Source organism: Capsicum annuum, chromosome 2 (genome assembly GCF_002878395.1).
Source record: "Capsicum annuum cultivar UCD-10X-F1 chromosome 2, UCD10Xv1.1, whole genome shotgun sequence".
Classification (NCBI taxonomy): Eukaryota; Viridiplantae; Streptophyta; class Magnoliopsida; order Solanales; family Solanaceae; genus Capsicum; species Capsicum annuum.
Genome location: NC_061112.1, coordinates 90,658,519 through 90,683,527, shown reverse-complemented (window position 1 = coordinate 90,683,527; position 25,009 = coordinate 90,658,519). Strand labels below are relative to the sequence as shown.

The 25,009-nt window shown below is 31.8% G+C and overlaps 1 protein-coding gene and 1 long non-coding RNA gene across 6 annotated transcripts; both read right to left on the bottom strand.

The window, feature by feature from the left end:
- Positions 1-850: 850 nt before the first annotated feature.
- Positions 851-3,301, bottom strand: LOC124895897. Of its 5 annotated transcripts, none has more exons than XR_007052061.1 (4): positions 2,985-3,301; positions 2,479-2,694; positions 1,985-2,147; positions 851-1,213 (listed from the first exon to the last, which is right to left on the bottom strand). XR_007052061.1 is itself a non-coding variant. In XM_047406408.1 (3 exons), exons 1-3 carry the CDS (start codon positions 3,182-3,184, stop codon positions 1,100-1,102), a joined length of 477 nt encoding a protein of 158 aa, XP_047262364.1. In that variant the 5' UTR covers positions 3,185-3,245; the 3' UTR covers positions 851-1,099. The 5 variants fall into 5 exon arrangements, 1 of the variants encoding a protein (XP_047262364.1); XR_007052060.1 differs by having other exon boundaries at positions 2,430-2,694; positions 2,933-3,199; XR_007052062.1 differs by having other exon boundaries at positions 2,933-3,198.
- Positions 3,302-17,328: 14,027 nt separating this feature from the next.
- LOC107861021 lies at positions 17,329-24,001 on the bottom strand. The gene is made up of 6 exons (XR_001671703.2): positions 23,885-24,001; positions 22,582-22,678; positions 19,891-19,974; positions 19,713-19,807; positions 19,379-19,441; positions 17,329-18,271 (listed from the first exon to the last, which is right to left on the bottom strand). It is a non-coding gene; the product is annotated as an uncharacterized LOC107861021 (long non-coding RNA).
- Between the last annotated feature and the right edge of the window lie 1,008 nt (positions 24,002-25,009).

Sequence of the window (25,009 nt, the reverse complement as noted above, 5' to 3'; positions counted from 1 at the left end):
AAAATAAAACGTGTAAGTTTAAATTCAAGTTGCAAATGAAGCAGGTTGACAAAAGAATTTAATAGTCAAGGGTGGCATTCACGACGAGAAGTGAATTTAGTTCACACAAACCAAAAGATGAATCTGCACATTTATTCACAAGGTCACGGTTATTAAGTGTGAAAATTTCAAGACAGAAGACCAAAATTTTACAGTTCTTAAAGTAAGGAGGAGTGTTAAAAGTTATTGGAATAATGCACGTGATTTATTTTATTTTTCTCTAATTATTTTTTACATACAACTCCTAGTTAAATTGAAATTTCCTATTTGTGATGGGAAACAGATTAGTTATTTCTATTATTTTTGGTAGCAAATAGGTTGTTTTTGTATGATAAATTTAACCTATTTTTTGTTGTAATAGCAACTATTTAAGGAGTTGATGATCAATAAAATAAACAACTTTACAAAAAAAAAATCTCTGTCTTCTTCTCTAACTCATCTCTAGTAAAACCAACATTATTTCTAAGCTTAACAGATTAAGGTGTTCTTTTCTATTCTGGAGCAAAAATTGTGTTACCTGACTCGTTCTTTAACCTCTCTCGTGAGGAATTGAATTGAGAAGAGAGGAAGAAAATAGATGAGTCGAAATTATTGATTCCTAAGGTAAGTGCCTTATTTTCCATATCGACTTAGCTAAATTTCGAAGATGAAATGGAGAGAAAGACGGAAGGTGACAAGGTGATTTGCCTATTTTTGTATTTTTTTTTCTAAATTTTAATGGATACTCCTAATTCCAAAGGAGGAGACCAAAGAGAGAGAAGAGGTGGCAACAGGAAAAAAAAATTAAAATGCAAATGTGTGAAAATGATAATTAAAATAATAAGTTCAGTAATCTTTATTTAAATTTAATTTTATAACACAGTTATGTATTATACTAGATAGTCGAGGCCCGTGCATTTTGCGTTAAAGCTACATATAGCTAGCTGAATAAACATAAAACACTTGCTAGATAGCAAATAAGCTCCTAATTCAACGATACCATTTTCGTTTAGAATAGGACATGCTTTGAGTTATTTCTTTTCTCCACTTCTGCTGCTGTAGCTAGTAATTTCACCTTCTGCTAGTTCGATTTCAATGTCTTACCAGCCATTTGTTGCCTCCGCGTAAAGACTGGTGTACAAGATTGAATTGCAGATTTCATTTCCGCTTTACTTAATGATGTTTCAACTATTACCTGCATAAAACAATGTCCAGATAGCAGCAATGAGTATTGGCATAAAAAAAAGACATCCATGGATATACATCTTTGGTTAAATGGTACTTAATATGGAGGCTGAATACATCGACAACTCCAATTTGACCAAACAGGTTATGAATAAGACAATTAAGATGACAAGTAAAAAAAATATGATTATAACCATATAGAATACGTAAGAGCAGTCCAGAAAGCTCTGACATCATGGCCAAAATGGTGGCAGATGTATTTGTTGAAGGCATTATAAGTGAAAAGGTGAAGTAGCTAGTGATTCTTGGATATCACATGCAGGTTCTACTAATCTTTTGTTTCATTTTAATTCATTTCTATAATAAAAATATATATACACACATAAAAAGGAGAAAACTTTACTGTATAATTTCATGATTGACTGACTATTCAAACAATAAATTTACTGAAACAAACTAAACTTTCAAAGGGGAATCAATATGGATAAAAATAATTCATGAATGAGAAAATTGGAGTTGCAATAGGTTTTAACAAATGTTGGACTATCAAAATGAATACTTTTTAATTATTGGTGTAGTCACTTTTTAACACAGGTGCAAATCTTACTATTGTTTATTTGGGAATTGAACATGAAGGTACATGGAATGTTCAAGTAAATATGAAGCCCAATTCACTCCTTTTGTGTTGATGGCCTCAATCTATCAAATCAAAACGCGCTCAGCTGAATGTTAAACAAATTGAAAAATTATAGACATTTGATCAAACAGAAGTTGAACTCACGGCTTTCACTTTGTCAACAACCTTTGACAAACTTCTATTTCCATTATGTGCCTCCAGAAATGCATGTCTTGATGATACAGCATCATCTCTATCAATCATAGTTTCCAGCAAATTGTCAAGTACATTCTGTTCCATCGAAGCATTGTTTGTGGTTGTGTCATCCCTTAAACATAAGCAAAGTAACCTTGTAATTAGACTAGAGACAGAAGATTTTACTTCTACCAATCTAGAGATGTGTCAAATAGTAGGATCTACAACTAACTAATTGACACACTACATTGACCATGTTATTTTTAAGCATCCAATTAGCTAGATTTTCAAGTAATTGGCATGTTAATTATATATCCTCAAAAGAAGAATCTAATTATCTGAATTGATTATTACACATGAAAAAGCACAACTAAACCCTGGGAAAGAGAAAGAAAGCTATTCACGAATCAATTACCAGTCCTTTTACTGTATATAGTAGGCAGAGATGGATCTAGGATTTCAACTTTGTGGAAACCCTTATGCAGTTCGATCCCGCGTATTACTGGACAGTTAAATTCCAGGGTGCCTTCCTCGCCATTGAGCTAACCAGCTATTTGGTTGTGGGTTCCGATCACGGAAAACTTATTTGTTATAGTTTTTGCTATAATTACAGGTTCTCCTGTAGCGGGTGTGGGTTCTTGAGAACCCCCACCAGATACTGTAGATCCCCCTCTCTTCCCCTGGAAGAAGGTTGTTGCTGTTATATATGGAGTTGTAGTATACTTTACATGGCAAGCAAAGAATTGGACATAGTACAAGAAAATAACTACAAATATAAAGTTCATCATTACACAGATATAGGAGAGAAAGGGAGACTAGAATTGATTATTGGTTCTAGGTAGCTAAGTACTAAATTTTGTGTCCAGCAAATTGATACCATCAAGCAAAATAAACATATACAGGATGATATGAACTTACGAACTCAGAGAAATGGTTGAAACAGGAAAAATTTTCACAATTCCAAACTAACCTTAGAATCGGAGAAGTAGAGAGATGGGTAATGAAGAAAGCTGAGAGTTGCAAAACAGAGACATGGAGGAGACTGAAGCAATATACGTGGAAGAATGATGAACATTTATCTAGATTTGAAATGACGAAAAGATAATAGAAGATATGAAGAGATAGTACAAGCACAAATAGCACTAAGTACAATCGAGAATGATCAAACATTTTCCTTATATATATATATATGAATTTGAGGCTGTAATAAGTTACCACTTTCAAAAAAATGAATCCGAGGTTGTAAATGTAGAGAGAAGTGTATAAAATGTAAACATTGTGTCATACATACACAAAAACCAAATGAGATAAGGACATAAGTGTTGGGTTCATAGTAATGAAAGGGTGTGAATGGAAAATTGGAGAGTAAAAGGGTGGAGGAAAGGAGACACTAAAATTGGAAAGTGTACTCCCAAAATGGTAAGTTTACTCTTTCTCTTTCTTCCACCAATGGAAGAAGAGAACTTGAGTGTTTATAATGAGAAACACTTACTCCACATGGCAAGTGAGGCAAGAAATAAATGATGCCTCGTGCCGTCATCGTCGTTGCTCGCTCGGCTTCGGCTTCGGCTTCCAAGATTGATGAGATCTATCTTTTTGGACAAAATTTATTTGAATTCCAAAGAATGCCAAGGGAAAATGCAGTAAAAATTTTCTACACTATTTCGGCCTCCGTTTATATATATACACACAGTAGCAGTGTTTCAGAACTGATGCATCTGTTTGAAACTGTTGCACTGTTTCAGATTGTTGCTTCTGTTACAGAAGATTGTACTGTTTTAGATTGTTGCTTCTGTTACAGAAGATTGCACTGTTTCAGAAAGTTGCAACTCTTCAACGAAAATACACACTGTTTCAGTGAGCCAGTGCACTTTTTCAGAAAAATACTGCATTGTTTTAAGTGAATAAACATGCATTTTCAGGAAGAGTCACACACCTCTATTATAAACCAATGCCATCTTTTCAAAGGGGCATCTAGTGGCTATATAAAACTGGTTTCATCCATAGGTTTATGACATAGAAAATACAAAAATTTTTAGATTACAAAACATTCTTCTTTTCTTAAAAATACTCTAAGTGTGATCATTCAAACCGTGAGTGTGTTCGAAGAATCCACCTATTTCAGGTACCGCTATAGTCGGATTGAAGGCCATTTTATCCTGGGAGAAAGATTCCATAACCTCGGGTACAGTGAGGGGAATTATTCCTTAAGGAAAGTCTGTGAATTCGGACGACTTGGCCTTAAACATTTCTGTTTCATCTTTATTTTCTGAAAGATAAATACACCTCTTGGAAAGGTCCTTTTGATCTTGTGTTGAGGGTATTTAAAACTTCATTGTGTTCTTGTTCATACTTGAACACGAGTTGAAGTTGTTGTTCTGTTATACAGATTCTACGTACCCGTATTGTGGAAAATAACAATCTTAAGGAATAATTCTTATAGAATCTGTATTGCTTGTTTTTGGATATTAAAGCTTAAGCTTTCTACTCCGCTTGAATTTAACTAGTGATTAGAAGACATAAAATCTTCATCACAAGTTAAGGTTCACTCGGTTGACGATTCGAAGTAATAAAAACTTCATCGTTAACTAGAAACAAGAAGAAGAGTTTAAAGTTATTTAACTTTATAAATTGTATTCTGAAAAATACTAAGTTTTCTGTCTTGTGGTGACAGGAAAAATGACAATTGAAAGTCAAATGATGGATGTGACAACGTCTATGAGGGAAAATAATATTGCCACATCAAGTCACACAAATGCTCCGCCAACGATGGCAACGGCGGAGAAGCCCGAAAAATTTTCTGGCATAGACTTCAAGCGGTGACAACAAAAGATGTTCTTTTACCTCACCACTTTATGTCTACAATGGTTCACTAGCGAAGACGCTCCCGAGGTGCCTGAGGGAACCTCGGACAAAGACCGCTTAGTTATTATAAAAGCTTGGAAACATTTGGATTTCCTTTGCAGGAACTATATTCTGAGTGGTCTCCAAGACGACCTCTATAATGTCTATAGTGGAACCAAGACATCAAAGGAACTGCGGGGGACAATTGAACGAAAATATAAAATGGAGGATGCGGGAATTAAGAAATTCCTTGTTGCACGGTTCCTGGACTTCAAAATAATTGATAGCAAATTTGTTGTCTCTCAAGTACAGGATTTGCAAGTCATCATACATGATCTCCTAGCAGAAGGTATATTTTTAAAAAATACCGTAGTTGAACAAATTAAAAATGTTCTTAATACTCACATAAACTGTTTTGTAGGTTTAACTGTGAATGATATTTTCCAAGTAGCAGCGATAGTTGAGAAGCTACCACCTTTGTGAAAAGACTCCAAAAATTACTTAAAGCATAAACGCAAGGAGATGACCGTTGAAGATCTTATTGTCCGACTTCGTATTGAAGAGGACAATATTGCTGTCGAAAGAAGGTCAAAGGGAAATTCTACAATGAATGGAGCCCATATTGTAGAAGATGGCCAAAACAACTCGAAGAAAAGAAAGAAAGTTAAACATGGAAGCAATCAACTCAATAAAAAGTTCAAGAGAAAATGCTTCAATTGTGGCAAAATTGTCCACAAGTCCACAGATTGTCGAGCCCCGAAGAAAGGCAAGAAAAAGGACTAAGTGAACATGATTGAGTCCAACAAAGAATATGATAATTTGTGTGCTATGTTTACGGAATGCAACTTGGTGGGGAATCCACGCGAATGGTGGATGAATTTTGGTGCCACACGCTATGTTTGCGCAAACAAAGAGTTGTTCTCGTCATTTGCTCCGGCTCAAGCAGAAGAAATGCTTTACATGACCAACTCCGCTACTGTTAAGGTGCAGGGAACAGGAAAAATTTGCTTAAAGATGACTTCTGGCAAGGTCTTGACACTGAACAATGTGCTATATGTTTCGGAGTTACGTAGGAACTTAATTTCTGTTTCACTCCTAGATAAGAACGGATTCAAATGTGTAACCGTTTCTGGGAAAATTGTAGTTAGCAAAAAAGAAATGTATGTAGGAAAAGGATATCCCACGGAAAACCTTTATAAGATGAATGTAATGACTGTTGAAATGAATAAAAGTTTGAATTCATCTTATTTGCTTGAGTCTTATGATTTATGGCATAAACGTTTAGGCCATGTTAATTACAAAACGTTACGAAAACTGATTAACTTAGAAGTTTTGCCAAACTTTAAGTGCAATAAATCAAAGTGTCAAACGTGTGTGGAATTGAAGTATGCAAAGCATCCTTATAAGTCCGTTGAAAGGAATTCCAATCCCTTAGACTTAATACACACTGACATTTGTGATATGAAGTCAACACCATCTCGTGGTGGGAAAAAGTATCTCATAACTTTTATTGACGATTGCACTAGATATTGTTATGTCTACTTGCTAAATAGTAAGGATGAAGCAATAGATGCGTTTAGAAAATATAAAACTGAAGTTGAAAATCAGTTAGACAAAAAGATCAAAATGATAAGAAGTGATAGGGGCAGAGAATATGAATCTCTCTTTGTGCAAATATGTGTAGAGAATGGAATAATCCATCAAACTACGGCCCCGTATTCACCCCAATCTAATGGAATTGCGGAAAGGAAAAACTGAACTTTGAAGGAAATGATGAATGTCTTACTTATAAGTTCTGGTTTACTGCAAAACTTATGGGGGGAGGCTATCCTTACGGCCAATCGTATACTCAACAGAGTTCCCCATAGTAAGACACAATCAATTCCTTACGAAAAATGGAAAGGAAGGAAACCTAACTTGAAACATTTTAAAGTGTGGCGGTGTCTAGAAAAGGTACAAGTTTCTATACCTAAAAGGGTTAAAATAGGACCTAAAACGATGGACTGCGTGTTCATAAGATATACTAAAAGTAGTAAAGCATGTTGATTTTTGGTTCATAAATCCGAACATTCGTATATTAGTGAAAATACGATAATTGAATCAGACAATGCTAAATTCTTTGAAAACATTTACCATTATAAAATTAGACATGAACAGTTTAGCGAAGGATCTAAATGACCTCGAGATGAACCAAGTGAGAATGTACATAATGAAGAAAGTCCAAGACGCAGTACATATCAAAGAACGTTAACTTCGTTTGGATTGGATTTTGTAATATTTCTCTTAGAAAATGAGCCTTAAACATTTAAAGAAGCGATGTCGTCGTCAGACTCATCATTTTGGAAAGAGGCAGTAAATAGTGAGATTCATACAATCTTAACCAACCATACATGGGAATTGGTTGAACTTCCTCCTGGAAATAAACCTTTAGGTTCTAAATGGATCTTCAAAAGGAAAATGAAGGTAGATGGTACTATTGACAAATACCAGGCAAGAGTTATAGTAAAAGGCTTCAAACAGAAGAAAGGCCTTGATTACTTTGATACATATTCGCCAGTAACAAGGATAACATCAATTCGAATGTTAATTGCCTTGGCGGTGGTATATGATCTTCAAATCCATCAAATGGATGTGAAAACCGCATTCCTAAATGGAGATTTGGAAGAAGAAATATACATGGAGAAACCTGAGGGTTTTTTGGTTCCAGGAAAGGAAAACAAGGTATATAGACTTATTAAGTCGTTGTATGGACTAAAGCAAGCACCTAAACAATGGCATGCAAAGTTTGACCAAACCATGTTGGCAAACAGATTCAAAATAAATGAATGTGATAAATGTGTTTATATTAAAGACACTCCAAATCACCAAGTCATTGTATGTTTATATGTGGATGATATGTTGATCATCAGTAGAGACATTTCTGACATAAATGCAACAAAACGAATGCTCGAGAGCAAGTTTGATATGAAGGACCTTGGAGTTGTAGATGTGATCTTAGGTATAAGAATCCATCAAACTCCACAAGGGTTGGCATTGTCACAGTCTCATTATATCGAAAAGGTACTTGACAAGTTCAAGTATATGGAATTCGGTATTGCTAAGACTCTATTGGATGCGATCTTTGTACTTCGAAAGAACAAAGGTGAAAGTGACTCACAATTGGAGTACGCAAGAGTATTGGGATGTTTAATGTATATAATGAACTGTACACGACCAGACATAGCATGCGCTATTAGTAAATTGAGTTGGTATACGAGTAATCCCAACAAAACTCACTGGATGGCAATGAAAAGAGTTTTGGGGTATCTTAAATACACTCAAAACTATGCTTTGCATTATAATAAATATCTTAAGGTACTTGAAGGATATAGTGATGCAAATTGGATCACCGAATCAAACAAAGTAAAATCCACAAGTGGATATGTTTTTACTATCGGTGGAGGAGCAGTTTCTTGGAAATCATCCAAACAGACTTGTATTGCTCGCTCTACAATGGAATCAGAATTTATCGCATTAGATAAAGCTGGTGAAGAAGCAGAATGGCTCCAAAATTTCTTGGAAGATATTCTGTATTGGCCCAAGACAGTGGCACCAGTATGTATACACTATGATAGCCACGCGGCAATAGGTAGGGCTGGGAGCATGATGTATAACGGTAAATCTCGTCATATAAGACGAAGACATAATACCGTTAGAGAATTTTTCTCTAGTGGAATTATCACTGTAGACTATGTAAAGTCAAAGGATAATGTGTTAGATCCACTTACAAAAGGCCTATCTAGAGAAGGAGTAGAAAGGACATCCAAGGGAATGGGTTTAAGGCCTAAGACAAGTCAGCATGGCGGTAACTCTACCTAGCAGACTGGAGATCCCAAGATCTAGGTTCAAGAAGATCAAACAAAGTTGTGTCTGATAGGTTTAACATTGTCAATTACCCAACCCATTCTCATGATGTAGACAATGTACAATAAACAAGGATAAGACTTAAGGTGAAAAGTCTTTTAATGATTATCTTGGCAGATTTGACCAAATAGTTTAATCTATAGGATTGAATGTTTAGAAATCACCTATGTGTGGGTGAAGTGGAAGCCGCTTCAAAGATAATGTTAGTAAAGGCTTATTCTTTAAGATCTCATGAAAACTCAGACGTGTTCATGGCTGAAAAGAACAAATCCGTAAGAACCATAAACGGTAAAAGGATGGTTGTGTGACATGTGTTGTCTAGGTGTACATTAAAGCTCAATGGTTCAAAGATATCAAATCTACCGATTGACCAAGTGCATCCGATGCATGTTCACTACGGAAAGTTCAAAGGGAAACCCACTTATCCAAATGCAATCAGTCTTTGCTTGATGATCACATACTTGTTCGTAAAAGTTTTACGAAAAATAGACATTCCCCATTCATGTGGGGGATTGTTGGGTTCATAGTAATGAATGGGTATGAATGGAAAAATGAAGAGTAAAAAGGTGAAGGAAAGGAGACACTAAAAATAGAAAGTGTACTCCCAAAATGGCAAGTTTACTCTTTCTCCCACATTGGTGGAAGAAGAGAATTTGAGAGTGTTTATAATGAGAAACACTTACTCCACATGGCAAGTGAGGCAAGAAATAAATGATGTCTCGCGCCGTCGTCGTCGTCGCTCGCTCGACTCGGCTCGGCTTTGGATTTGGATTTGGATTTGAAAAATGATCGATCAATAAGATCTATCTTTTTGGATAAAATTTATTTGAATTTTGAAGAATACAAAGGAAAAATGCAGTAAAATTTTTCTACACTATTTCGGCCTCCGTTTATATATATACACGCAGTAGCAGTGTTTTAGAATTGATGCGTCTGTTTGAAACTGTTGCACTGTTTCAGATTGTTGCTTCTGTTACAGAAGGTTGCACTATTTCAGATTGTTGCTTCTGTTACAGAAGATTGCACTGTTTCAGAAAGTTGCAACTCTTTAACGAAAATACATACTGTTTTAGTGAACCAGTGCACTGTTTCAAAAAAATACTGCACTATTTTAAGTGAATAAACATGCATTTTCAGGAAGAGTCACACACCTCTATTATGAACCAATACCACCTTTTCAAAGGGGCATCTAGTGGCTATATAAACCTGGTTTCATCCACAGGTTTATGACATAGAAAATACAAAAATTTTCAGATTACAAAACATTCTTCTTGTCTTAAAAATACTCTAAGTGTGATCATTCAAACCGTGAGTGCGTTCAAAGAATCCACCTATTTCAGGTACCGCTATAGTCGGATTGAAGGCCATTTTATCCTGGGAGGATAATTTCATAACCTCGGGTACAGTGAGGAAAATTATTCCTTAAGGAAAGTCCGTGAAATCGGACGACTTGGCCTTAAACATTTCTGTTTCATCTTTATTTTCTGAAAGATAAATACACCTCTTGGAAAGGTCCTTTTGATCTTGTGTTGAGGGTATTTAAAACTTCATTGTGTTCTTGTTCATACTTGAACACAAGTTGAAGTTGTTGTTCTGTTATATAGATTCTACGTACCCGTATTGTGGAAAATAACAATAAGAACTTTAGATTTTGCTAGTGATTTCACTCATATTCATTTTCATTCATTCTTTCTTTCACACAAAACAATTGACGATGGTTGAGAAATTTCAACACGCAACTCAAAAAATTATAACCGACAAACAGAAAGGTAATAGCCAAATGTTTAAAAAAATGTACATTGTATAATCTTTTGGTAAGAGATATATGCCTGATTAAACGACACCACAAGTAGAGAAGAGACAGAGCAGATGTAATCCATGCCATTTCCACACTCGATAATCGGAACCTGAATCCTTAAGAAACGTTACACATATATGATGCTTGCTAGCAAAAACATCAAGAAAATATAGATATATATTAAGCTAAAGTAGATCTTTAGAAATGATTTCATCATATATTATATTATAAGTAGATTGGTCATCATCACCATGAGCAGTAGGTGGTTGAATTAATATTTTTATGCAATTTGAACTTTTTGCTCTTGATAAAAAGACATATAATTGGCCATGTGAAAAGACAGGTTCATATAAATAAATTCCAACATAGTCAAATGTCTGTCCTTGAGCTTTATTTATTGTCATAGCAAAACACAATCGTACCGAAAATTGTGTTATTTAAAGAGAATGGGTAATTTTTCATCATCCGAATATAACAATGGTATTCTTGGAATAAATACATGTGTATTCTTAAAATCACCACTGACAATTTTAACACTTATAACGCAACTCTTAAAATCACGACATATCAATCTTGTACCATTGCATAAACCTTCACAAGGATTTAAATTTCTTAATAAGATAATAGGAAAATTCTCTTTTAAGGATAATTTGTAGGGAGGTAGATCAGGAGGGATCAATATATGTAAGAAATCCTCAAACTCGCTTTGATCATTTTGCTCAATAGTTTCATCAATTGCAATAAATGTCTTTGAATCTATAGGAAATTGAGTTATAAGTCTATTATTTAACTCATCAACAAAGTCATTTTTTGTTGTCAAGATAACACGGGAAGTTAGAAAAGTTGAATCTTCAAAAGACGTGTGAAAATTAAGATATATTATTTTGAAAAGAAGATCTAATGATTCTTTTTCAGTGGTATATGGAACAATGAAATAGTTTGGGATAATTATTTTACCATCCATGTTAGTATATTCTTGTCCATTTCGTATGCGCATCAAATATTCGCAAAAAGATGGATCCATTTTAGCGCGCATATTTTTTTATAATCGAAGTTTCTCAAGATAGTTCTATATTTCTGAATTCAATATGCATTCTCGAATAAAGTCTTCTTTTTTGCCACTTCGAACGACAGGGAGAGTTTGTCTAAAATCTCCACCAAACACAATAACTTTTCCACCAAATAGCATATTTGAATCCATTATATCTTTCAGAAGAGAATCGAATGGTTCAATCATATTTTTTTTCGCCATTGATAATTCATCCTACACAATTAATTTTGTGTCACGAATCAAAGATGCCAATAAACTTTGTTTGCTGATATTACAAGAGAATTTTTCATCAATAGTAATTGAAAACTTAAAGCGTGAATGAGTTGTTCGTCCTCCTGAAAGGATCGAAGCAGCAATGCCAGAAGTTGTTGTTGCTAATGCTATAAATCATTTAGATCTTATAATTGCTAATAAGACACAATATAAGAATGTTTTACCACTTCCACTGGGACCATCAATAAAAAAAGCTCTTGATTTGTTAGTGAATACTCTTTGAAGGATTATGTCATATGTTTTTTTTAATTCCGAATTTAATTTTTGGTGTAATAATAATTCTTCATCAGTCACAATAATGTTTCTTTCAAAATACACTTCTTTTGCTTCGTTTGTTAGTCTTGAAGATGTAATAATTTCTGGAACAAGGTTAAACTCATTAATATCATGTCCCATAGAATGTAATATATCATTGATATGTTTTAAAATAGCAAAATAGATATCTCTTTTTATAAAATTTTGTAAGTGTTTAAAGTCTTCGGACATTGATTCTTTGAATTGTTCCCATAGTTTCTTTGAATTGTTAGGATTATAATATACTAATATCGTAGCAAATAAACGTTGCAAACTATAAGGCATTTAATAACAAACAACCTCTAACATATATTCAATCAAATTATTATCACAATGTAACAAGCTTTTTTTTTCAACAGATTCTCTGAATGTTTTACAACGTACACCATTTACTATAAGAAGGTCATCATATGATTTTGGTGCTTTTACGTTCATCAGTAATAATCTAAGATAATATCTTTGTCCTTCTGTTGGATGAGATGTTATAACACAATCAATAACTTTACCACGTATTTTTTTGGTCCACATTTTATAGCTAGATGACCATACAAAGTGTTTTGAAAAATCTTTGTACAATAAATTAAGTTCTTTAGCATCTTTATTTGTTGCGTTCATTAAGAAAAATTTTGTCAACATTATTTTGTTAATCATAGGATTTTTTTTCTATACTATTAATATCATCGATTTTTTTGAAAGAGATAAATTATTGTCCATCAAGATATAATTTTAGGCGATAAACACTTGGAGTCATTTCACTAATAACAGAAAAGAGAATAAACGCCATATAGTTTCTGGCGGTGAAACTCATCTAGTATATTGATATTCTTTTATTTCATCTATTTTAATATTTATATTATTCTCGTGCACGTGAAATAAAATTTTATCATGTCCTTTACAGATGTATTTGTGTATATATTTGATAACTTTAATATCAAAGCAAATTTTGACATTTATATGACAATGATATTTGCATAGTATATAAGAATTGTAAGAACATTATCTAGGAATTGTTTCCTAATTTTTACAGATTTACCTGTATTTCGAACCCGTTTGGGATTATTGTTGCAAAACTGCTTATTTGAGAAGCACTTTTATAAAATGACTTTTCAAAAAAATGCTTTTAAAAAAAAGCAGTTTGTGTTTGGTAAATTCATTCGAAAAGTGCTTTTGATAATCAAATTATGTTTGGATAATCTTTTTCAAGAAGTGCTTTTTTGTGACAAATGAGCAAAAAAGGCATCTATTAATAGACGTTTATTACTAAAATCAATTTATAGAGAAAAATAATTTTAAATATCTATTATAATATTTTTAATTAAATTTTTTATTTAATTAAAAAGTACGTACTCTAAAATTTTCAATCAATATTTATATACATAAATACATTAAAAAAATTAAATGATGATATATTACTTAAATAATTTAAATATTACTTAAAACATCAAATAAAAATGAATATAAAAGTTATTTCATAAATTAAATTAACGACAAATAATTATCCCTTCATACATCACAAAAATTCTCAATGATTTCATCCCTAATTTTATCACGCAATGTCTCCATACCTGTAGAACATCTGTCTTGTATTTCTGAAGGTATACCAAAAGGCTGGTCTGCTTCTTCGATCTCGGTGATGATGTCTTCGTTAGCATAACATTTAAAATCTTTATTATTAGTAGAGTGTTGTCGTATGAAATTATGTATAGCCATAGTAGTTGTAACAAGATGAACTTGAGTTTCAAATTTAAAAGATGACATTGAACGTAGGAGAGCAAATCTATTTTTTCAAACTCCAAATGTTCTTTCAATTGTACATCTCAAACTACAGTGAAAGAAATTGAAAGTCTCATTTGAATTTCTGAAGTTAGAATTACATCTGAAATCAGGAAGATGATAACGTTCCCCTTTATATAGTCCTAAATAACCAATCATTGTTGGATAACTTGAGTCCACTAAATAATATTTATCTACATCAATATAAAAAAAATTAATTAATATAAAAATAATATAATTTATAAAATAATGCAAAATATAATATTAAATTCACTAATCTGATGGTGGATGGGGCAAATTAAGATCTAATCTTTTAAGCTCTTGATCAAATATCCTAGCATCATGTGCGGTACCTTCCCATCCAGGCCATACAATGTGAAAGACATGTCCCAATCACCTACCACCATAACATTTTTAGAAGTAAAACCTTTTCTACCAATGTATTTAATTTGATCCTTCGAAGAGACAATACACGATACATGTGTTCCATCTATAGCTCCAATGCAATTTTTAAAATATGGCAAATATCTTTTATCTTATTTTAGTTTAGGATGTATATCATAAAAGGTTGAACCTTTTGATTTATAAATGTCCATAGCCAATTTCAAACATGCATATAAAACATGATGAAAATGTTTACTAACAGTTTCTCCCGAATGTTGAAACCTTTCCTGGATCATTCAATTTCCAACACCATGACATACTACCATTAAAAATATAGCAACCATCTCCTCGATGGACATATTTCTTGTTGTTTTTAAGTCATATTGTTCATTTAAAGTCTTGCACAACTCAATAAAAATGTTTTTTCATTCTAAACGTTTTGTAACATCGTCGATCATGTCTTTCAAGTACTTCTTTAATGAAATAAAAACCCGTATGAAGAGAATTTCTGCATGGAACCTTAAAACAAAACTTCATGAAATATTTTGTTGCTAAAGTGATGCTGAAAATTGCCGCATCAAAGACAATATTATTATTATTATTTCTTATTTTTAATTAAAACTTCTTCATCAGACACATTACAATTATTTCTAGCCAAACACATTACAATTATTTCTAGCCAATGACATATCTATAAAAAAAATTATTAAATTTAATAATGTAAAATTGACAATTTATTGCTGATAGAATCATAGTGTAAATTATTCAAATATAAAACTAAATAACTTGAAAAAAAAACTTTTATAGCTAAAAAAAACTCAATTAAAATTAAAAAAACATCATATGTTTTAAAAGCAAATCATAATAAATAACATCATAAATCTAATTCTTATGAAGCATGGTTTTCCTTTCTAACCATTGCAATTGCAATTCTGCATCTTCTTGTGCTAAGAACATTTCTCTCATTGATTGTTTGACAAGTAAATCACTCGCTTTCCACCATAAATCACTACCAACAATCATACCAGGCGAACTATAGTCATTGCATTTTTAATACTAAATGAACTTTCTCTCGACTCCGTTGAAGTGCGTGACTCAATGGCGTCAGCAATTCTCTCTATTGATGAACTAATTTTCTGACTAGGATTATTTTTTTCGTTTCTGTTGATATCTTTTTTTTTCTTCTAGTATCACTCTCATTATTACTTTTTTTTTGTTTCAATTAATTCTTCTACATCATCAAAAGTTATATATTCTTCATTATTTATTGGAGTATCAAACTCAAATGATTGCTCAAATTGAAATCATCTACTCCCTTGTATACCATCCGGTAAAACTCCAGATGATGGTGCCCACACATGTTCGTCAGTAGCAATAACATCCTTAAAACATATTTCCATTAAATATTGTAAGCTTTTTTCTTTAAATTTCTCTACATCAATTTCCTACAATAATGAGAAGAAATAAGATATGTTATTAGTGACCAAAATAACATAATAACTTATCAAGTTTAATTGAATAATATGTAATAAGATTAGAAATACCTTTATTTTTCTATCCCATCATTCGGCACTCGCTTGAATGGTTTTCTTCTCGCTATCCCATTCTAAACCAGTTTTCTTTCCAATTAAAGTGTCCCATTCTTTCCAAGTGTTTTTAAGATTATCCCATTTATTCTTTAATTTGACTTTATCATTTTTTTTTTCGGTTCTAGCATTGAATCTTGTCACCAAATTAGTCCATCCAATCTTGTTGAATTGGGTACCAGGGCGATTTTCAGTGATAACTTCATCCACACATAAATTTAAAAATAATTCTACATTTTCTGTACTCCATTTAGCTTTCTCAACATTACTCATTTTCTATGCATTAGAGATATATGATTAATAATAATAACATTACACAAAATAAGAAAATAAAAATATTATTGTCAAAATAAAAACTTAACAAAATCAAAGAATTTCACAGACAATGATATTATCACATATGCTCTTATATGTATGCACATAAAAAATCTAATTATATCATGATAATTATTAAAAAAACATACCTTCAAATGAGAAAGCAATTTTGATTCAAAAAAATAACTTATTAATAATAGAGATGACTTTATATTTTGGAGAGCAGTAAAGTATATGTATATATGAAAAATATTATCTGTATTTATAGATGAAGGAGAAGGTGTGCAATACGCTAAACTCGTTAAATGAATAGAAAGTTTGAAGAAAAGGTCAAATATATATTTAATTAGAATCTATCTTCTTTTTGTTACCTTATTTTTTGGATTCATTTTACTTTGTCAAATTTATTAAAATTTAGCAAACACTATATTCATGTTTACAAATATCTAAATGAGATAATATTTGTTATATTTTGCCTTTTCTTTTGGATAGGTCTTTACTATTTCAATTCTAAAACTAAGTAGCCAAATTCATATACGTATACTACCTGATGAAAAATATTTAAAATAAAATTCTATCTATTATTTGTTATCTTTTTTAATATATTTTTACGGTATTAAAATTTACTACGAATAAGCAGTCATCATATATATATATATATATATATATGTGTGTGTGTGTGTGTGTGTGTGTGTGTTTGTGTGTGTGTGTGTGTGTGTATGTCACACTATATTTTAACAAATCTGTCACTTTTCATGAATTATTTATTGAAAATTAAATATTCGAGAAAAAAATTATATGTGATGTCAAAGTACAATCTTATAACGTGATTCATTTGTCAATTGTTATCATTAATAATAATAAAATAAATTATATATTCTTTAGTCATAATCATCAATGATATTTTCAAATTTATTTAAAGAAAATGAGTGAAAATAAAATAACAATATATAAATCATAAAGAATTATGATGTAAATATGAAATGTAAAATTTTAAAAATCAAACGTTAATCAAACTTGTAATATATATATATATATATATATATATATATATATATTTGTTTGTGATAGGAATAATTCTGTCATAAAAAAATAATTTTCTGTTTCTGCTTCTGATTTTTTTTAGAAGCAAAAATTTTCTGCTTCTTCCCAGAAGCAAGAAAAACTGCTTCTACTTATTTTTAAAAGTACTTTTGCAAGTTTACCAAACACCCTTCTTTTTTTAAAAAAAAAAAGTATTTTTTTTTAAAATAAGTGCTTATTTTGGAAAATAAAGCAATCCCAAACATTCTATTTGTCTTCTATAAATTGGGGATGAATTATTTTCTTTTGTCGTTTCATTAGCAAAGCTTTTCGAGTACTTAAATTTACACTTTCCTTTTTTTCATACATGAATTTATAGGATTCAAATGACCACAAGGGTCATGCATCATATGTTTGATAACAAGCATATATAAGTAAGGATATACATTAGCATCAGGAAGCTCTGCACAAACAAATTTGGCATAGGCTTCAGGTGTTAGTAATTTATAAGCATCAGCAAGTATAATAAGAAAATGTGCATGGGGAAGACCCAGAATTAGAAAGTCTATAATGTAAATAAAAGCTGTAACTTTTCCAAAAATATTTTGTTTTAGTATATCGGTCTTTATTTCTTCAACGTTTGCTTTGAACACGCGGCTAATTAAATCAGGTTTATTTTGAACTTCATCTGTTGACAATAAATGTTCTTTTATTTCTGGCCAAGAGGGATTACACGTCATATTAAGGAATATATCAGGTTTTTCAAAATATTGAACTAATGCGATAGCATCCATAATAACGACGACGCATATCTCTCGGACCGCCTATAAAACTTGCAGGGAGATATCTTTTTTTTCCTATCTTAGAAGCTTCTCTTTCACCAAGTCTTAGAATCTCGATAAGTCCTTGTAGCATATCAATTCTAAATAAATCTTGATTAAAGGATGCAAAATCTAACCTTTGAATTTCGACTTTTATGAATTGATCAACCGAGTATTGTTGAAATAATCTACCTGCATGCAAAAGTTCATTTTCATCATTGTCTCGTAGATGAAGTTTATAACAATAGTATTCACGACAAGACACAATATTTTGATTTTTTCCTTTTTGTAGAACATCAGCTTCCATATCAAGTAGTTCATCAATTGAACACATATTAGATAAGCTTGAAAGGTGTTCATTTTCATAGTAAGTTTTCTTTCTTTTGACAATTTATTTTTGGAGAGTATGACTTTTTGAATACCACAATCCCATCCGTTTTGACCATATAGAAATAAAATAGGATATTGCAAAGGATCATAACAACCATAATAATAATTAACTAATTGGCTTTTGTTACGATGAGTATAAATGCGAATATGTGGTGCAAAATTGTTATTATTTGTTTCTTCGTCTAACCATAATGTTGCTACTTCAGATACACTCGGCAGATTATATACACGCTGATCTAAATCAGCTCCAGATCTCAATGCGATATAAAAATTTGATAACTCAGGGATATGTAATAGAGATTTCAGAAAAATACAATAAGGATTGTTTCTTAAAATGTCCATTAACTTCTCAACAATTGTTTGTTTAAGTATACTCGGTGAAGCCATTTGATTCAATATCTCTGTGTTATCATCATACAAATATAGTTGTAGATTTCTTGGTTGTTTATTTGATGGAATCAGATCGTTTATAAAATGATACATTTGTCTTTGTACTTTGAATGTATAAATACCATGATTTCTTTTGGCTAGTATTTTATCATATTTCACTCCAAGTGAAGTGAATGCAAACATATTATTATAGAGTCTTAACATAAATGCGAAAATATTCAGATTCTTCAGTATCGCCTAAGTAAAAATTCAACAATTCATTTGGCATTTCATGCGATATAAGCCTAACTGAACCAGTGCTACAACAAAATCCTGGTGGTTCATATTCAAATCTTTTTGCTCGATAGTATTTACAGCTTGGTATAGCTTTCAAAATGGTTGGATTATTGGGTAGTTTTTTAAAATTCCAGCAACCTACTGTTTTTTATCTACAACCTAGGTGTATCAAGTGCAATAATTAATCACATAATTGCCACAGAATGATTGCAAATGCCAGCAAAATATTAAAGGTAGACATACCTTTTTTGGTGACATTTGATGTTGCTGAATTATGCCGTCTAGTGGAGGCACTTGAGGTTGAACCTAATAAGTAATCAGTTCAGTTAATATGAAATGTATTGTTACCAAAGTAAAGTTGGAAGAATATTTCAGTGAGTACGAACTAGTTTCAATTATGGTGAAGTTGCTAGGTACATTTCTTTCTTCATCATAGGCAGATGTTGCCGCTAGATCGTTCGCACAAAATATATCAGCTGATGTAGCCGCAAAATCATATTTAAAATAGAAAATATATGTGCAAGTCAAAGTAGGAGCAATATAATACTTATGTTACACCTTTTGTGGTGTGTCTAACCTTTTGTGGTGATAGAAGACATCTTTATATTGTTGGAGTTGTTTATCTGGGTAAGCGAACAACAAGCTATTCATTGAAGATAGTTGATGTTGAACCTAATAAATAATTGTTTAGTTAATATAAGATATATCTTTTGCAGGTAAAATTTGAAATAATATTTTAATGAAAAGAAACGAACCAATTTCAAATACAGAGAAGTGGTTAATTATATTCTTTCCTTTGCCGGAGGATGTCCTTAGGTTGTTACCGCAACATATATCAGCTGCAGTAAGACAAAAAGTATACTTAACATTAACAGTGAATATGCAAGAAAAATCATAGACAACAGAATATTTAAAGGTATCGAACCTTTTTTCATAACAGAAAAGGGTTCTCATATTGTTAAAGTTGTCTCTTTATGTCTTTCAATACCTATGTGAGGATGTCATGCTTCATTGGTGGATGCAGCCAACAAACACGGGCTTACTGATTCAGGATTTTTGAAGCGTCGTTGCAGTAGAAGGAACTCCTTTTTTTCTGTGACAATTGTTTATATCGCTCATACCGTCTGAGCTTGATTTTAGAAACCCGTTATGCTAAGTAGTACTTTCTTTTTTGAGAGGAGCAAGCTGGTGATGCAAATTTCTTATTTGTCAGCATCTGCATTGTGAATAGGGATGGCAATGGTGCGGTGCGGTGTGGGTTTTTACTAAACCACAAGTTTTAAAATCGCACCGCACCGCACTGCATGACATTTAAACCCGCATAAACCTACCCCACATTCATACCCGCGGATAACTGCACCGCACCGCCCCATGTTTTTATTTTTTCCCTTTTTTTTTGAAAAATTTGTAACTCTATTGAAAATCATAATATTTTCAAATTTACAACTAGAAAATAATAACTAATTTCTATTATAGCACTTTTCACTAAAAAATTGTCAAAAAGTATAACGTGTACAAGTAATGATTAAATATCATATTTTTATTCAAATGAATAGAGATGTTAAAAAAGTTACTATAAAATTATTTATTTGCTGTGTTATGTAGGGGTGTGCAAAAACCGGACCAACCGATAAACCGAACCGATAAAAATGCTATTGGGTTATTGGTATTGGGTTATTGGGTTAATGATTTTTTATTGGTTTTATAAAAAAATTTATTGGGTAAACGGTTCGATTTCGATTTTAGCTTATTGGGTTATCTGTTAAACCGATAACCCAATAAGGATACACTAAGTTATTGTCTTATCCCTATTTATGTTTATATATATAAAGCCCGTGTATTATAGTATTGAAAAGCTTCAAGCATTTAGTAGCTTCCAACAATTAGGATTCAATTTTTTTTCGGAACTAACATTTAGTTTAAGTTTGAAGATTCTTGTAAACTAAAATTCATTGCGTAAGATTTTGGCGGTAACTAACATTTCGTTTTTATGTTAGTTATTACTATTTCTATTTTATGAGTATTTTCTTATTGGTTAAACCAAAAATCGAACCATTAAGGGCCAAAACCCAATAAACCGAAACCGATAAGAAAATTTCTTATTGGTTGGTTATTGATTTCACATATTTAAAAATCGAAAATCGATAAACCGAACCAATAACACATAGAACCGAACCGAACCGACCGATGCACACCCCTAGTGTTATGCATGTAATTTTAAGTATCATAAAATTTAAGTAAAGAACACATATAATTTTAGGTATATTCACGAGAACAATATTAATTTTTAGATTTTTTGTTATTTTAAACCCGCATATACCGACAACCTGCACCGCACCATTTTAAAAAAAATTACTTTAACCTACACCGCATCCGCACCACATAACTTAAAACTCACACCGCACCGCATAGCTTAAAACCCGCACCACACCCTGACCGCTCCATTGCCATTCCTAATTGTGAACAATGTATATATTTTGTCGGCACATCCTTTAATATAAATATAAGAAGTCATAGGATTCATGTCATGACTATACAACATTTGCATATTTGCTCAAGCAATTAAGTTGGCATAAAGAAAATTAAATTTGGTGAGCATCATTATAATACTATCCATAATTACCCAGATGAAGTTACACAAACGATTTCAAAAAAAAGTTGTAGTACTTCGACTATCTTTCTATTTAGTTGTAGTTACTATCTAGTTTCCTTTACTTGTTTTACTTCTTTTTCTGCATTACTTTGGACAATTTTTCCTTTTGTTTGGGTGAGATATTAGTTAACATCGGAATTATTTATCCCACCATTTACTCCATAGTGATGAGATAAGTTATCTCATATATATGGTGGGATAACTAATTCAGAAATAATTAATATTAAAATTAATTATTTTGAATAACTCTTTCTCAATCAAACGATACCTAAGGGGTCGTTTCGTGTGAGGTATAAGTTATAATAGTCCAAAATGGCTAGTAGTTTCTGTTGCCAAGTGTCGTAGGACGACTGATCGTGACATTCTTTTGTGAGACAATTCGATAACTTTGTTGGTGAATTCGTTTACTATGTCTTTCCCAGACTCCAATTTTTCGAATTTAAAAGTCTTTCGTTGAACTCTGTGCTAAGTTAAAGTAACTCACATAAATTAAGAAGGAAGGAGTGTTGATTATTGAATACTCAATAATTTCTTGGGATTTCCATGGTACATGTTATAGTAACCGGAGATTGAATAAAGACTAAGCAATCATTATGTTTATGCGGGGCATTAGGTGATCAGTTGGAAGGCAATGAAGAGAAACATGAGAAATATCGAGATATGAATGTAAAGTTTATCAGGGTATGTGTTTCTTTAGAAGAGGGGATTTTGCTTCAACATACTATCAGGTGAGATGGAACTATTTCCATAAGCATGAAACACTAAAGATACGTCTAGAAATAGTACTCTGTACCTATCATGTTGGGTTTATTTGCACCATGGTTATGAATGTGAAGTCTCGATGTCACTTGAAGAAGAGCTTCTCTAGCTGCTGTGATCTCTCCATCAATCTGGAGATTTGAAGAATCAAATTGCAGCAACAACAACATACTCAAGGTGGGGAAGAATTAATCAAGAAATAACACAATTTGTCCAACAACTAGAGCCCAATACTTCTCTAAACAATAATTTGAATTCTCTTAAACGCTCTTCTACAGAGTCAGAAATTTACACTTAAGACAACCATTTAGGAAAATTAGTAGCAGCTGATATATAATTGCAGATACAAGATTTCCTTTGTTGCACAATCTGTGAATCTTGAAAAAGGAATGCACCGCCCAATATGCTCCACCTCTGGTACACAGTGGCGGACCTAAAATTTGGGGTGATCCGGCACCCACTAAACTCGATGCGGAATAGATAAAATTACATAGAAAATATATAAAAATAGGTATAAAACATATAAAAGCTTCCACTATAACAAAAAGTTTGTTGGGTGCATTGACATTTGGGTTGAATGAAGAGGAGGCCTTGAGTTCGAACCTCATTGAGGTGATTTAATTTTTACATGAGAATCAAATTAGCAAAGAAAATTGACAGACCTCTACAATTTCATCACTACCTGACAGACATGGTGGAAGTTCTTCCTTTGGTAGAATCTTAACTGTAGCATCAGCTAATTTTATGTCCGATAAACTTACCTCACTATACACCAACTTGTATTATCGGAATATGTGAAAAGAGAAGACACAATTCCTAATCCGCTACAATAAATTGAGTAGAAAGCAACACCAACTCCAAACTAAACATTTCGACACACTTTTCCTGCATTATTTTTGCATGTTGTTTAAGCAATTACTTCCACTAAACTCCAAATTTCTCATACAAATTAATATTTAACCAGATTTCAAATTTACAGTTCTTTCAAACCGGTGAGCGCCTTCATCTTCCCACCATAAAGTAATCAAAAAATTGGGGAAAGAAGTATCTACTTCACTTTTACCTCACTTCTTCGTTACATTTTTTCATAATAAAATCTAAATTTAGTAAACCCATTCAAATAAATCTCAAAATCGAATAACGCTAAGACGAATAGAAAACTGAAAATAAAAATATTAAACTTTACAAATCATCAAACCAATTGAAAGACCATGCCGGGAAAAAGTGAACATTATTACAAGATTGAAGAAAAAATTGAAAGCTAAAATTGCAACAATAGTTTAGCCATGTGTAAAACAAATCACGTAGCAGAATAAGAGTAACAACAATGAACGCACCTGAGGAGAAGAAGGATCTCAGCAATCAAGAAGATCGGTAAATTGAATTGTCCTTTTTTCAGTGGTTAAATTGAAAGTGAGATAAGAATTTTGTGTGAGAGCATGTTCATGCGTACAAGTGCAGATGGTGAAAGACGAAAGTAACGTGTGTACAATGAGATGAACACGCATATAATATACTGAAATGACAAAAATATCCCTTGAAAAGCAAGCTGGCAGGACAACGCTCAGCTGCTCCCAAGCGGTTTGTATATAAGAAAGAAAATCAATCATGATAATATATTTTAATTTAACATTTAAACAAAGACAACTAATTTGATATGAAAGAATATAATACTTTCTCCATTTAAAAAATAATGATCTACTTTGACTTGACACAAAGTTTAAGAAAATAAAAAACACTTTTGAATCTTATGGCCTTAAATTAAAGTTGTGTCAAATGTACCAAAATGTCCTTAATCTTGTGGTCCTAAACATGACATGTGGAAAGTTGAAATTAAAGTATTGCCAAAAAAAAGAAAGAGGTCATTCTTGTTTAAACACACTAAAAAGAAAAGTAGATCATTCTTTTGAAACGGAGGAAATATAATTTAACACCGAATTATGAAATTGATAACTTTCTATTTAATTGAATATTCTAATATATAGAAGAGGCTGGGAAGCAGGAGGCGATCGTCATACCTGCTTCCTTCGTGATTTTACCATATCATCCCTAATTAATTATTATATGTCATTTAGGTATTAAAAAATTAACAATATTTAACAAAAATATAAAATAGACATTTATGACATGTCTACTTCAGCTGCTTCAAACGTAATTTTACTATTTCATCCCTAATTAATTATTATAGGTCATTTAAAAATTAATCCGTGATTTTACTATATCACCCCTAATTAATTATTATATGTCATTTAAGTATTAAAAATTAATAATATTTAACAAAAACTAAAATACACATTTATGACATGCCTACTTCAGTTGCTTTAACCATAATTTTATTATTTCATCCCTAATTAATTACTATAAGTCATTTAAGTATTAAAAAAATTAATAATATTTAATAAAATAGATAAAATAAACAAAAAAAAATGATAAACAAACTACTGAAGTTTTAAATTAACTTG